This window comes from Thunnus albacares, chromosome 9 (genome assembly GCF_914725855.1).
Source record: "Thunnus albacares chromosome 9, fThuAlb1.1, whole genome shotgun sequence".
Classification (NCBI taxonomy): domain Eukaryota; kingdom Metazoa; phylum Chordata; class Actinopteri; order Scombriformes; family Scombridae; genus Thunnus; species Thunnus albacares.
The window spans coordinates 18,300,414-18,317,435 of record NC_058114.1 but is presented as its reverse complement, the minus strand read 5'-3'; the positions used below and the strand labels follow the sequence as shown (position 1 = coordinate 18,317,435).

Here is a 17,022-nt window from a genome sequence, read left to right as displayed (position 1 = left end):
TCACACAGACACACACTCACTCACACACACACACGGTCCATGCTGTCTGTAACGACAGAGGAATGTCAGTGATGAAGTGCGACAAACATACATCAGGACCGTCTTGAGCTGTCAACCTGAGCTGAACACACATGCGAACACATTTTCACACACATTCATTCAAACAGAGCCACACACACACAAACACGTACATACACACCTACTGTACTGCTCAGCACTACTGCTGCTAAGTGCACACACAAACGCATTCTTTATTAGCTTGTAAAGGCACAGGGTTAACCAAAGACTTCCTGTCTTGGCTGAGGCAGCGTATCTGCTGCTGTCGGCTGCGTGTTCCCAGGTCAATAAGAGTCTGGAGATTTGAGCTCAGTCAAACTGAAAAAAACGTCACTGAGGATTTATTTAGGAAACTTAAGCAGCTAAAGCACAATGAGAGGCTGTTGAGTGATGGCAAACTTCCACTGCGGCAGTGTGGTGAGGAGCCACTGTGGAGTGTAAAACACAGGTCACAGTGCTGCTGCGTCAGATTACTGATTGGTGCCAAGTGGTGACTGCCTTAGATTTCTGATTCAGATAATAAGCATGCAGCTACTTAAAGGATGAGTTCACAATTTTTCAAGTCTGTCTTAAAACAATAGTCAGGTGCCCATATACACAAACAAGCTTTGCTCACTGAACAGGAGGAATGATCACAGCATCATGTGTCAATGCTCGTTTGGACACCTGACTATTGTTTTAGGACTAACTTGAAAAATTGTGACCTTTAAAAAAAAAGTGCAAATTCTTATGAAATTGCTAAAAATGCAATCAAAGTATGCTGGATGTAAATGAACATGGCTCAAAGGAGTAATCCTGTCTATCTTTAAAACATGACTGCCAAAGTCTAAATAATGTACAGTCTAATTTTTAAGCAGGTAACGCAAAAATGATCTAATGGGTAACATAATTAATTCATTAAATGAATAAATGTTTATTAAGAATAAGGTAGGTAAAGAAAAGTAACTAACTGCAAAGTTCCCCCTCGGGTATCCTGACAGCGTTTTTTGTGCAGAAAGACAACTTCTTTTTTCAAATATTATAGCATAACACATTTAGATCTTAAGGTTATAATCCTTAAGATTCCAGTCCAGGTTGATTTGCTGACACCTGCTGTGTTTTAATAATGTAGGTACAGTATATAGGTACATATTTCAACAACTGGGGTGCAACAGAAGAAGAGCAACTGTTTCTGTTTACAGCACACCAAGCCCAACTTTTTGGCTGAGAGGATTTATTGCAGGGAATCATTTAATTAAGAAGACAGTTAAAAAAAAAAGTTGTCTGACATAGTCATAACATCTTTTGCACATGAAAACTGCTCTATAGAGAGGCAATTACATAATTATAACACAAGTATGTAATTATATAACAGCTACTAAACTGCCTTTGAGGTGAGATTGTTTTGTCAAGTACGCAAATATACTAAATCATGGTTACTGCTGAAAAACGCAGGCCATAATAAGTATCAAAAATGGGGTTAAATATCATGAAAATGTCATTAAATTTGATTAATTGGTTTGGGCTTTTTATCAGCAGTGATGTACACTATAATGCAGCCATTTCCACATTTAAAATACAGTAAAATAACTAAATCAGAGACCCTTTTTTTAAAATAAACTCAGGTAACAAAGTTTTTTAGCCTTCCACAGACTCATACACACACACACACACACACACACACACACACACACACACACAAACACACACACATCACACTCCCATCAGCGGCTGCTAGGAATCAAAGCTTTCAGTGTGTTTGCACAGGCCCAATGATCCAGTTTGCTTTATAAGAGACACATGCTTAGGGGTCATTAAGTATAATCTGGTGATCTCACTACTCAGCACACTATCTTTCCCCTCGTCTGGAAGAAGACACAAACACATCTTAGTGTTCCAACATGAGACTGGAAACACCCTTATGCAGCAAAAATTACTCAGACAGACACACAAACACAAACAAACACTAGATAATATCAGTAAAACTCTTATTTGAAACAATGTGAAACCACTAACAGGGTGCGGTCCACTGTTGATTCACTCAACCTGTCAGCAGCTCTTTGTGGTCACTGTGAGTTCTTGTATGTACATGTATGTGTGTTTGGGTGTATGACCTGTGGGTGTATTCATCTTCTTTCATCATAATTACACAAAGGATAGTCAGACAGATTTCACGTTTGGTAACTTGAAAAGTTCTGTTACACAGTGTTATAAAGAAGTGGTTGTATCTCTTAGAGGTGGTTAAAGGTACAATCATTCATCAGTGTATCCACAAAACAGTCTAAATATATGTCTGTGGGTTATCCAAAGACTTTGAGCAACCTACCCTGGTAATAGGCGAACTGGAGGTAGTCGTAGTGCAGAGGCAGGTAGTTCTCCATGGGCGAGAGGCGGCCTGGCCGGGTGGCGAGCTCTCTCACACACTCATGTTCACAGTGCAGCACCTGAGTGAAGTGATCTGCAACAAAATGGTTTGAGATCAGTTTTCATCAACATAACTTAGTAAGTTTAGTAGTAAGTTTAACATTTGGCTTCTTAATGTTTGCTTTAAGTTGAGCATCAGATTAGGGACCGCATACCAGCATTCACATTACTGATATAACTGATAGTGAGGATATAATTTTACACAAAGTGAGAAGAAGGCCCAAACAAAAGTTAGTGTGGAATGGTACTTTATTTCTAAGGTTTAGAAATCTAACTTTATTAAATAAATCCAACTTGAGGAATAAACACTGCTTTACACAGACTTAAAAACGTCCAAGTCTGCACATTATGTTATGGCAAAAGTTTTCTGTTTTTGAAGAGTGTTGCTGTAAAATGTCATAAAGCTCAACACACAGTAGAAAAATTACACAACTCACTATTTCAAAACTGCAAAGGAACGTGTCCATAAATGATTGTATTTTGTATTAAAAACACTGAATAAACAATACCGAAATGCCTGAAATGATTTAATCTAATGGAAACTAACAGCAGCTAATCCCAAACTCTGAGGAGAAACAGAATCATTACACAGATGAAATGCAGATTTGTGCTTTGACAACAGCAGAGCCTGTTTGGCATCCAGCCAAAATATATATTTGAAGACTCAGAGCTGAAGATAGAAAGAGGAAAACAGATACCGGTGCGGGAAAGAGACAACCTGCATCACAGTAACTGACTGTAACTCCAACACGCCATATCACTCACATCTTTATTTATGCAACATATATATCGCACAGGGCCCCGCTGAGTGTGAGATCAGTGTGTCCCAACACTGTAAATAATGAGCACTTGTATAAGACAGATGTTGAAAATGGAAATTGCTCCTTAAGTGCATCAGTGGTGGTAAATGTTTATTGTTCCCTGTTGTTCAATGTTGGAGGAAGGTCTGTTTAAGATCCATCTGAACACGTATTTGTGGGGAAAAAGTCAATAGAATGAGCTGATGAGCTGTGTCTAATCGCACACAACCACTCCAACATCATGTCATTCTATGTTGCTGTGAAAGAGATCAAATAAATATTGTTCCCTTTGTAACAGTGGAGCACTTTCATGTCTTTGTTGTTCCTCAGGTGGTGATAAATCCTGTTGTTTGTTGATCCTACAAGGAAGGCGGATCTCACAGGGAGCTACATATCATTTCCTTATGTCGCGCCCTGAGAGGAAAACCAGCAGACTGGGTTGTGCTTGTGTGTGTGTGTATGTGTGTACACATGTCATGAGTGTGTATGTACAGTGAGGTCACTCTTGAGCAGCTGCAGCACTACTTTCCTCACAGAATTGTGGTCTGTTTCAAACTCCTTTAAGAGTTTCTGAGGGGCAAAGATCTGAACTGTGTTAGTCCAAAATCATACAGAGTAGTATAGGGTCAATAGATATTTTCTTTCTTTTAACAGATCATATTACCCTCAAAATACATACATACATAGTGAACACAAATAAACATCATAATCACAGTCTCTTCTACAGCGGTGCTATAGAAAATAATCCTCTGATTGTAAGTAAAACAAAGCTCAGCCAAAACTAATTAGCCTTCTTTTCTGTGTTTATGCAACTGGGCCATGCATATTTGAGACAAAGCACACTTGTCAGCAATTAAGCTGCAGCTACTCAACAAAAGCACCACTGACCAAAAGTTGTTGCATATGTATAAAAGTATAATCACTTAATTATGATCTGGTATGAGTTTTGTGTTACGGATTATGCTCCATTCTACGCCTGAGAAGCCAAAAAGACTCAAATTGGCTCTACACCGTGTTGTAAGCTAAATAAAATGAAAACATGTGCATAACATAGGGGCTTAGCACTTGTTATTATCAAGTAAATTATAACTGTGTGACAAAATAATGTGGAAGTTTATCTCTGCAACTGCCAGTTTGATGAATGCCGGTGGCTGCTGGGCTGAGTTGTAACAGTTTTTTAATGGCTTCTGTTGTAGAGTTGCTCCATCCTGTTTGGGACATAAAGAGCAGTATCAGCGAAAGTGAGAGAAGGATAGGAACACAGGAAACTTTATAGAAACTGTGAGAGGTGCAGCTGGGAGGAAAAGGCAGTTTTTTACATATTTTATCCTATTTACTACTTCTCCTACTGTATTTAGTATTACTACTAATACTGACTTGTATAAATTGAATAAAACATTAGAGTGAACAACTGGTTGTCTATTTTTGTTAAGTTCAATTTACAACTGTGTAAATATGCAGCCAAAAGCCAGGTCATGTGTTCAGGTGCTTGTGGAAAGCTCTAAACCTTTAAGAGTCAGCTCAGAAGCCAAGCAGTTTTGCATTCACAAGCTATGCTGTTGGAAAAACAAAGTCAAAACAATAAGAAAACGCAGACACTGATGAAACAACAATAGCTTGTAGTATGAAAAAGTTTGCTGTTCAATGGTCAACCGACCAGATCTCAGATATAGAGGCATTTCAATGAGAATCTGAGAGAAGCAAACCGGAAACCTTTCAGTACAGTCTGCATTTTCACCACAAATCCACACAACACAATCAATTTGCAGTAAATGGGCTGAAACATGTGAAAATACCAGCATGTTCCTTTAAGAATTGATGCCAATGAAAAGCCCTTGTGGTAAAGATACAAGGTGAAGTGAGGTCAAACAGAGACGGAGAACAGGAAAAGGAAGAGGGCAGTCCTTTAGTGGTTACGAGTGGCTGTTTTCCTGGACTGTTGAAGATGGCAACAGAGCATGTCTACTAAATATAAGAGCCAACTGCACACAGCCTAGTAGTATTTAATAGCAGAGAATATTACAGGACACATCAATCTCACTTAATGTATTTCCAATTATTTAATGGTGGTTTTTAATACTTCTGCATGTGATCTAGTGTGCAAGAGTTTGCTAAAACATGCAGTGCAAGCTCAACAATCCTAACATCAGTATATTAACTTGGGCAGCCAGTTAGATCAGCATGTTCTGCTGTGACTAATGAGCTTTCCACACAATAAATAGGTTTAAGTAACCCCCAAAGGTCCACATTGTGGTAAGAGCCTCCCACAGTCCCAACCAAGTAAGGACAGTGGTCCAGAGACCCGACACACAGAGCAGGATTACAAATGATGAGATAACTTTACTGGTAAAATGTGGCCCCCTAAAATATGGACTATGTACTGAATTCAAAAGAGCTCTTCCATTGTTTCTGGATGCAGTTTTAAAGTCTAATTTAGTCATCTCATGTCCCTTGCTTGTTTTTTCTTTAAAGTCAGTACTTTGTTCTGAAGATGTTTTCATTACATTTTATACTGTGCTGCCCTGCTCAAGTTTGTAACTATGAATCTGCTCTGAACTTTTACAGCTTGACATTTATTTCATCACCAAAAAATGCATGCTAATGCGCTGTCACATAAATATTGTATTTCAAGCTGTGCAGTGCCAGGAAAACACTTTGCAACCCATGAAATTCAAATTTTGATGAAATAATTTGAAGCTGTGCTGGAACTGACAGTCTATTGTATATTTCTAACATCTTAAATATAATACATATATAAAATTCAATACAATTTTATGACTGCTTAGTTTCCTGAAATAGACAAATTGTGAAGTTAGGCAAGTTAGTTATTCTCTGTATGAAGTAGAAACAATAAAGACCATGCTGACATACATTTAGGTGTGTTTTCATGGGCAACAGTGTGCTAATGGATATAGATCTAGGAACCTAATTTCATCCCTGGTACTAACCCCTTTTTTACTATTTTTGAATCTTACATCCGGCACTTCCTCTCCTCCAAACATGGCTGTCATCCCTCATTTGTCCTTTGCCCTCCTTGCCAACTGACATCCAGTGCCAAGTCACTGCCAGGCAGATTTGATCACCTAGTGAGCATGAAGAGTGTAGTTTGGCCTCGTCTAAGCCCCCCCAGGCTCTCACAGCACAACAAAGCCCAGCTCAGGCTCAAGGCCACACAGTGCAACCAGACGTGTTGGTGAAACAGTCACGATAAGTTGATCAAAAGCGTCAAACACGAAATAAACAGTCTCGTTGCTTTCATGTTAGACTGAAATGGACCTCTGAGACTCATCAGAATCCACTCGAGCCAGGATTTGTGAAACCACAGTGAACACAAACTAGCATTTACAATCAACGGATGGAAGAGAATCACAACATCCCAACAGGCTTTTAATGTGTTGCAACATGAGGGAGGTGATCAAATTCAACGTCCGTTTATACAGTACAGCAATAAAATATCATAAAATGTTATATTACAGTAAATTCATACAAAAACAGCTTTTAAAAACATCTTACAGTTCATTTTATCACTGTATTTTAACGAGTGCCAGCTGTCATGTCAACATCTACTGAACATCAACATGTGGCACACAAAGAGGTTGTAAACAGTCTAAATTATAACCTAGAAAAGAAAGTGCTGGTTCTAATTAAAAGCATACTGAGTAAATAGTTTAATGATTGCTCTTTTAAAATCATATAGAATAAATATTGCTGATTACACCAACAAATCACATCCAAACACCACATAACATCTGTGCCCATGTTAATACTTTATTTGTTTATCCAGGGCAGAATGACTGAGTGCTTCCTGTACATGCAAACCTGCTGAGATTTTGGACTTTACCTGATATGAGTTCATGGAGGCTGTAGCGGTAGCGAAGGTGATCGTGGCCCTCAAACCTCTGCGGCCCTTGGCACAGGGCCCGACACTCCACATCTGCTTTGTAGTACTCCACCAGTGCCTCCTCAAACAGAGCGATAGCTCCCTCGTAGTCTCCTTGATCGTATAACCTCACTGCTGCAGTGAAGGAGCGCTGTGATGGAGGAGAGATGGAAGATGATGAGAGAATAAAAAGAAATGGTGCGCTCAGTATTTATGACCTATGATCTATGATCTATAATCATTATTTATGACCTTTGGTGATCAGCAGAGTCCTAACCTCTCCCTGACATTTTTATATATGTAAGTAAATGTCTTGTTGTTGTTCTCTATCACAGTTAAAAAAAACTGCAACTGCCAGTAAATCTGGAGCCAGTTTATAAAAGCTTTTACAAGTCCTCTGGTGGACATCAAGTTGCAGTGGCAATGGTCATTGTTTGGAATAAACAGAGGGAGGGAAGATATGAGTAATGAGGCTGAGCAGTTGCCAGAAAGGATTATTTAAGTCTCTTCTTTGTGAGTACTTTTAAAATAAATTAAAATATACATAAATTTAATGTCAAGTATGCATCTACAGACACAGAGCTATGAAGAAAGTGAAGCTGCAGGGACACAGATTAAAAAAAATTAGAGTTTAAAAGTTTAATTGAGCTACAACAACAGATTAAGGTAGTTAGAAGTCAGAAGGTAGAAGCTCAAAGCATCAGCTTGACTTGAGAACAAAGAAGTGAGAGGTGAGGTGAGAAAGGGTAATTGGAGCATCACACAAAGGCACACAAAACTCATTTCAGGGCAACTTCACCACAACCAGCACTAAAAGACCTAAATGAGTTTCCAGTCATTAAACTGCAAGGGCCATTAACACAAAGGGCCCTTCATACACTGACAACAGCTGTACTTTTTCCTTTTTGGAAAGATGTGAAGCAGAAAAACTACATTTGCTGACCAGGCATCTCAGCAAGAACTGACAAAAGATGGCTGAAAGACAACAGGTCAATGAATGAGCTCATAGCAGTGAGAAAGGTATAGAAGACATGTAAAGGATAGAAAGGACACAAAATGAAGTAACAAACAACTAAAAAGGACCATAATGTATATTTATATCCAAAGACTTCCCATCTGACCTGGTGAGGACGGGCTTCTCGGTCCACAAAGTGGTCCTCTTTGACCCCCTGCAGGTCTTTGTACTGCTCCAGGTTCTGACCCATCTCCACATGTTCTGGATTGGCCTGAAAATACGTGTGAGCCGCTGCTGCTGCCTTGTCAGGCTGCTTCAACTAGAGAAGAAAGGAGCACAGAGAGAAAGAAAGAGAGATGTTATTGAAATTAATAACAGGACACATATTAGCATTTTGTGCACAACTGGTCCAATAACCCTCAGAAGCCTTGAAAACTCACATGTTTTTTTCTGTTTTAATCTTTTATAAACATTAAAATATGTCGCAACTTCTACAGACATTGAATGAAACAACTTCAAGATAAAAAAATCATGTTACTGTGATTCTTTAGACATTTAACTTTTAGAAGATAAGGAAACTGACAAGCAGTCTGAAGAAGAACAGACTCCTTGTCAAAATATGTTGGATTCAACTCTTTTGTAAAAGAACTTGGCAAGTAATTTGAATTTTATGGATGTTGAGAGTATGACAATGAAATCATAAAAACAGAAATCCCATCCACTTACTGAGAATTATATCTAACATAAACATAGCAAAGAGAGAGTTTACTGTTGATAGTTGCAGTTAAGGAAATGAATGTTATCGTGTGTTTGTGAGTGACTTTGACACGGTACAGATCATGTACTGTGTCAATGACTTCAGGGTTCGAAGAATGAAAGCCAGCAGCTGTCATATCTTACTGTAGGCAGCCGGTCGACTGAGACATGAACACAAACAGGAAATATTGTCCAGAAAAATGCTACTACATTTCACACAGAGCATGCCTCGCAATATTTTAAGATTCATATACATATTGTTTTATATTATTATTGTTTTATGTGGAATATTGTGTGAAAACTAATAAATATATTCAAGCAAAAAGATTCATATACAATAATTGATGTACTCAGTAGGTACAAATGAATTTGCTAAAGATTTTTATCATTTGGACTTTTAGAGTTAATATGGAAAAATTAAATTAAAAGTATAGTGGGCAAAATGTGAGAGACAAAAATCCAAGAGGGACTTGCTGTATTCATTGCCTTTACCCAAAAGATTTACAATTGATTATTGATGATATCAAAAATGTCTTATCTTCACACAGAAACTCATTTAATTTAAAAATGTTCTGCTAGATTTTAATGAGGATTACTTTTAACTTTATGAGAAAAATGAATATTCAATCTAGTCCTATATTTTATTGAAAAATGGCCTGTACTGTTAAAATGTCCTGGAAGGTGTAAATAAGTAAAAATAAAAGTTAAATAGCAGTGAATTTGTGAAATTGTTTGAATATCAGACATTGATTGTTCTGAGAGATGTCTTTTTCTGAGCTATATTTGTCAACCGTGCATTAAAGATGCATTTCCAGTTCAACATTTATTTAAAAAAATATTCATCATCTATCAAAATAAAAATATACTCTTCATCATAAAAATATCCTCTTCATCATCATCTAACATCACCTTGAAGTTTCTACCTTTTCTTGATATTCTTACTGTCATTACAGTCGCTACACTGAGGCAGCGTACAATAGATGACCTGTAGTTCAAAGCAATGAGGGGTTGCAACATAAACAATAATATACACCCCCCTCGAATTCATCAGATCCCTGCTTTTCATACAGTACATCAAGTAAGTTGCTACCTTCCACATCAAAGTCATCTCAACTTCATAGGCGACCTTTTAATTGCAACGTTTATCTCTCTGTGGTATTACACATTATCTGATCCCTGCAGGGAACAGATCTCAGTTCAGACAAGAAGAGAAAATATCTGATACAAGCAGAAACTTTCTTGAAACTTCCATATACTCTTTTATCCCTTAAAAATACATTTTAGAGTAACTCAAACAGGCAAGACTTGCCTTGGCTGGTCCCAATCAGATAAGATTGTAATCGTGCTCAAGCCTCAACATGGGCAGGTTACTCCCACTTATACACTGAAGAAAACACAACCAACTTACACAATAGCTCCCACTGAGTTCAGCTCATGGCACAGGTCCTTGACCTCAACACGGCTTGTTTTAACACAGAAGAGAAAAACTGTTGAAGATTTAAACTAGTTGGCCTGTGACCTTTGTTGCATGCCAATCTTCACTCTCTCCTTTTTCCAGTCATCCTCTATAACTTATTAACAAAGCCAGAAACTAATCATTAATAATTCAGTTATGATGTACAGTACAGTTATGATGTAAGAAAGTAGGAGATTGATGAGGATTTAACATAGTGGGGGTTGACAGGATGATTGTGAGAGAATAAAAGACAGATGCAGAGAGGTAAAGGGAGACATGGTTTGAGGATTGGTTGTCTCTTACAGCAACATAAGTTCAGTTGCAGTATTGCAGAGACATCTGACTCCATTTGTTTAAATCCTTCACGTTGCCAACAGGTGCAAACCTAAAGCAGGTCCCAGTGTTTCACAGCCTCTCTCCTGACAATTTGAGAAGGTCAGTGTGGCTCCGTTTGCCAAAAACATAACTGGTTGAGAGAGCACTGATTCAGGTTTGCCGGGAAAGACATTTATTACATTTATAATGTAGGAATTCCTGCATTTGTTGAGATTTGGGAAATATGTTTTCTTCACACAATAGAGTGTAAGGGCCCACGTAGATACAGAAACAAAATACTTTGTGTTTTCTATGGAGGAGGCAAACAAGCTACAAAGAGTCTGCACAATACATCATAAAACACAAACTGAACGTCTCTTTCTTTTTTCCCACACACAACCCACTTCTTTTTGAAAAATGATACCCGTTTGTTTCATGTGGTAGCAGAGGAGGCAGGGGGGAAAAGCCTGGCTGGATATGCTTGGTTACCCCTGAAAGGCCAAAGTGTGAGGTGGCGTTGAGTGCATTCCTGGCCAGATCACCTGGCTGGAGCTGCTGGGAGACTGACTATAACCACCAGGGGAGGAATTGAGCTACGTAAATGGGATCTACTAGGGTTTCTTGTGCATTCCTGTGTCCTCCAGGACATATTTAACTGCAACTCTTAAACTAAACAAGATCAATTTCAGAGCACAGATAAAAAGCATTAAGTTTAATTGCCAAATAAGAATGTATCAGATGATTGATTAGACTTTAATGAAAGCATTCCTGATGAGACTGATGCATTACATCCAGACAACATGACAGACAACAGTACAGATCCAGAAAATGAACAGTTCTGTAATCTTAACGGCAAAATCCCTCCACATATATATTAAATGCAGCTGTTTGTGGTTTGGACCTGTCAGGTTGTTTTGTGGTGTAATTTTTCTTATTCACAGGGATTACTACAGACTATACAGTTGTGAAACACCTACAGTAATTCTCAAGTTTGGATGTCTTTCATTCAACTATTATACAGCAAGAATTTGACCACAGAAAATCTATGCAACAACTAACTGCACTTACATGTATAACTGCAAGTAAATGCAACAAAGTCATACTCATTTTCTGATTCTCTGAGCTCATAAGAAATACTGTATGTCGAATCACCAACTGAAGTACAAGTACACTGTACATTAAGGGAAACCTCAATACAGTAAAAACTCAACTGCAACACTTACTGCACACTACACAGTAAAACCTGGACTGCATTAAAAGATGATAAAATCAGTACAAGTTTATTTGAGGGTAGACTTTTTCTACAACTGATGGCGCAACCTCAAGCACACAACCAAGCTCCTTTACTAGAGATGAGTCTTCTGTTGCTGCATTCCTGACAAAGTGTCCCCAAGATAATTCAGGGAGAACATCCGCCTTATGGACACTATTGTCAGCTGGGCGTTAGCGGACCTGATAATCATCTGTTGATATGTTCGTCCAGGCTCCCAGAGACTAAACAGCACACAGGCTGTGGGGTACAAAGGAGGGAAGAGCTGAGGGAGTAGTTAGTCTGTACTCACCTACCTCCCCCTCCTCCTCCTCCTTCTCCTCCTCTGGACCCAGCTGACCTCAGCCCCTGGGGAATGACCTGGCTCAAGCCAGAGGGTCAGCTGGAGGAAGGAGGGAATTACTCCAGTACACCAACTCAGCACAAACACAGCTGTGATCAGCCGCTGCCAGATCTATTGTCTCGAGGCACAACATCCCAAAACCTGGGGAAGCCTTGAACATGGGATACCCGCTGTACTTTTCCTCTTTCATCAAGTTCACGGCTAACATTTGTGAGAAAATGACTTAACATGAGTTGCTGCTTTTTTTTTCTACAGGTATTGCCAAGGTGCCAAAAGATTGCTTTAAGAACAACCTTTTATTTTAAAACACCAAAAACATGAAGCTAAAACCCTCAAGAGTTGAACAGTTAAGCCAAAGGAAAAAAAAAAGATCTACTGTGTGTTATATTGTATGACTCTCACATGGGTGATAATGGATTTACAGTCATATTAAATAGCACCTGAGCTCACTCATACAAAAAGGTCACAACTACTTTATAGAGGCAGATAATTCAACATGGGGAATTTCTGGGAGTCTGTATCGAACTGTCTAAACACGCAGATTTTGAATTGAAAACACCTGCTCATATATTAAACTGAGCAGAGTGAAAGGTTAAAATATCCCTTCTAGCCTGGATGACAGAGCAGAAATCAATCATGGGCTTAAACTGAGATGGCTTGCTCACTTAATAGTGTAATGGAAAACAATGCAGCCTAGAAACAGCCGAGAAACAGCCATGCAAGCATGCGTAAATCAAAATAACTTGTCTCTCCATGTCTGCCAAAGAGGGGGAAATGGATACTAAGAAAGTAATTTTCTGTGAAAATCCTCCAATATTATAGTCTGTGTGTCATTAGCTATCGTGCTACTTCTTTCCCTAAGTGCATGTTATGGATTAAATGATATATTCAATTACAAACTATATTTTCCGGAACATAAATTGATTAACTGTCTATGGAAAAAAAAAAAGTTTTCCAAACGGGTCTTCAATCAGATGAAGTACCTTTAACAGATAAAGGTACTTCATCACATTGATGTAAAAATGGTCAAGAAAGAGAGTAATTTCTTTACCAAATGTTGAACTATGCATGTAAATGGGTATATATTTTGGTGTAAATGGCATTGAAATATCACAAATTTATCTTATGGTATTGATCAACATATCGTGCAACCCTATGTCTCCCTTTAAGTAGTTTAGGTGTCTTTTGCCACTTTTTTGGTTGGGAAACTGCATGTGTACACAGAAAGAACCTGACTGGAAAATTGTACAGGTCTTATAGAGTTAATGTGACACTATAATTTACACAAACTGAACTGAAGTGTTACTGTAATGCTTGGAAAACTGCTGTTTCAAGCATTTTGAACTGCAATTTGAAAGTATCTTTGCTCCAAATACAGACATTAAAATGTAAATCAGCTGGCACTACACAACAGAAACATTTAACCTTATGTTCTACTGTTAAATTTGACATGAAACTCTACAAGATTCAAAATCACATCAACACTAAAATGCTGCAATTAAAAGCAAACACATTCATAAGTATACAACTTGTACCACATGAGTACATTTTTCCTCTCACATGAATTTCAAAGCAGCACCTGTAGAGGTGAATGACTACCACTCAGTCTGAGCCCTTAGCTTGCCCTCCTCACTGAAGAGCAACCTGTGTAAGAGCTGTCGGACCGCCCTGCCACTCTGAGGAAAGTGCTCTTGATGTGGGCACTGAGCAGCGCCAAGGCAAACGTACATTTGCATACCTTTCTCTTCTGGTCCCCCTGCTTGATTCACAGGTATGCAAAGAGGCCTGGGCTGGCGCCACAGACCTGATGATGATGTTGTGACAAAAAGCACGTATGCCAATGCCACAAGCGAGACAGTTACACAGATGGCTTGTAAAAGGAAAAACCCACCACTCAAAAAAAGTGATCAAGGAGCTGGCAGCAGCTGTGTATGGTGAGTAGTCAAACCTGGCATCCGCAGTGCTGAATACTTGTAAGACAAGCTCTTTCAAAGATCTATGATTCCCAAGAGGTAAGCAACTTCTAGTGAAGTAGACAGAGGTTACTGATCAGGTTAACACCAGACACAAGAGCAGCTGCAATAAATCAGAGACAGAGGTCCACATGCGGTGAAGATTTCAAGGTTAAAGCACACTGAGCTCTCCCCTCAACAGTGTCCTTCAGACCTCCTGAGTCAGGTCTAACAGCGTCAGTACACTCCAACCAAAGTGCTTGTCTGATTGTTGAACAGTGCTTCAAACCCTCTTCCTGCACAACTTTCAAACATCAGGAGGGCTGTGTCCAACAGTTTTTGTAACTTTCCGAAACCAACAACTCGACCTTCATGCCCACTTCATGCAGTGATTGGCCAGGTGGAGGTGAGAAAGTAAGCAGGGTTTGAACTTCTCTTTCAACACAATCTAATTTTTCTTTCTTAAGATAAGTACTTCTGTCCTTTTTAGTGTGTGCAACTGGGAGCAACATTATGAATGCCTTAAAGAGAAGACTAAAATTGTGCCCTGTTAATCCCATATTTAAATGATTAACATGACTTGGGCCATCGTGACGGCCACCTTCAATTGTGGCCACTGTGAACAGCTATAAACAGACGACATGCTGCACAAACTAGTTTGTTTCAAGCATACTCACACCTTAAGGCCATGTTCAGACAAGCATCAGCATTACATGAAAATTCATAGTTCCTACTTTCATTTCCATGAGCATGGATTAACTTTTGCCACAAGGCAGTGCAAAAATATTCAGCAACACAAGGCATTGGCCAATCAAAACCGCACATTCCTGGTAAATTACTTGTAAAACACATATCTACTGTTTACCTCACGATCATGGAGACTGAACCTAAAATGACATAACTTTCCAGAGAAAATCATCTTTTCACAATACACCCTAACAATTCCAGCTATTTTCAGTCTAAACTCCAGTTAAGTGCTAATCACTCAAAAACTTCTTACAGCTGCAGTTATATTACCATTTAGCCTGCTAATTCTTCACTGAACCTTCCTGGAAAGGTCGTTCATTACTGGCTACCTAATACAGTATGGCCTCACACCACTTTGCATGGAACATATTCCATCAGAAACATCTGCAAGCATGAAAACAGTGTCCTTATACAGCCAATAATGGTTTTGAGGCCAGTGAAAGAGAGAGGTGGTGTCTGCTTTGGAAGGTTAATGTGATACAGCTGTTTAGGAATGTACTGCGGAGGAACTGTCACATTAATACAAACCTACTCAATGCTGCTGGGGATGTTGATACATCACGAGGCATAAACAACCGAATGATAAAGATGACGTCTATTACAACACAAACAAAAAAGTTTTTAGCTTATCTAGCTTATTTAGCTTGTAAATAGTCTGGAAGTAAAAGAGGTTGAAAAAGTTTGTCCTTAAATCACATTAAACAGTGAAATGCTTGTTTGTACTGAAAAGTAGACGGACAGTTTAAACTGCCAAGTGCTACCCCTGAAATTATGGACATAAGCACAAGGAAAGACATCTTTGCTGGACACCTAAACAAACGCCATCTGACTTAGGAGCACCACCTATTTAGAGAGCGTTATATTGGGAAGAATATTTACTCCTCTTTTAACACAGTATTCATTTTTCTCACCAGCAAGTTTACTGTCGCTGAACCAATATTTGTGTCATGAGGTGGACAGTTTGAAGTATATTCTTCACTAGGTATTTATCCCTCAAATAAGCAAGTAAACCACATAACATCTGTCTTTGGTTCAGCAGCAAATTATGAATGCAGATGTATCTGAAGAAGACCAGACATTTCAGCCGTTTAGACACAACATGAGATGAACTTTATGATAAGAGAAGAAAGGGATGAAAGCCCATGTTTGCGTTTATCAACTACATCTGGGCAAGAGTTTCCTCTGTACATCATCAGTGAGTGAAGCATATGGGATTGTTACTTTGTGGAACTAGGTTTATTGGTCTGGCTGGGTCTTAAATCTCAACACTTCTGAAATGAAGAACAGCATATCAACCTCTGACCGGACATTTGGTACATGGTATCAAATGTCCGGTCAGATTTGTACTCTACTTATTCTTTGATCAGACAATTTGTGATTTAACTTCTTTATTTTGGGTAAAGTTTTTGTATAGTCATTTAGACATTTAACATTTGAGAAGTTCAGCTTTTGTCCAATAAAAACATGTTTTTATTTCTCAAAGTTAGGCATTGACAAAGTGTTCTTTTGGCATTGATGCAGAAACTCATAAAGTATTGACTGAAAAATGTTTGCAGCCTGACTTCTTAGTGATACATCTATCTGAGAAAGTTATCAACTACTGACATTAAATGCACAGTAGTCTTTCTATTTGTACATCAACAATGGGGTCTTTATGATTTACACCTTGGAAGTCCATTTAATTAATGAGTTTTGAACTTGGGAAACTCAAGCTCTCAAGCTCTTCAAGAGGTTGGCACATATAAGCATCTGGTTGGAAAGAAGATCGAGGCTATTTCACAATACTTGTAAATCATTAACAAATGAGATTTGGATTACATTTGCCTGGTGAGAAAAGCTCCACACACCCAATGACTATTAAACAGATTTTTATTGCTAGTGAGGGCTGTAGCAGCTATGCTGAGAGGAGGTAATGGCAGCCATGCTTGGCATGAAGACCTTACTAAAAGAAAGTTTGTCTAAATGGCTGATTACCTCCCCATGTGGCGAGCGCCCCACTTCCTTCCACTCTGGATTGTTTCAAAGGCACAGAACAAGTGCTCTGATTGATGATTCAAGGAACTTCAGAAATTCCTGGAAGTATGGAAA

At 38.7% G+C, this 17,022-nt stretch overlaps 1 protein-coding gene across 1 annotated transcript in view; it reads right to left on the bottom strand.

The window, feature by feature from the left end:
- p3h2 (prolyl 3-hydroxylase 2) overlaps positions 1-17,022 on the bottom strand; it is a 64,162-nt gene that overhangs the window by 8,809 nt on the left and 38,331 nt on the right. Inside the window, exons 2-4 of the mRNA XM_044361002.1 lie at positions 8,262-8,414; positions 7,102-7,291; positions 2,363-2,494 (exon numbers count right to left, since the gene is read on the bottom strand). Coding sequence (XP_044216937.1) covers positions 2,363-2,494; positions 7,102-7,291; positions 8,262-8,414 — 475 coding nt within the window. The remainder of the gene's footprint in view (positions 1-2,362; positions 2,495-7,101; positions 7,292-8,261; positions 8,415-17,022) is intronic.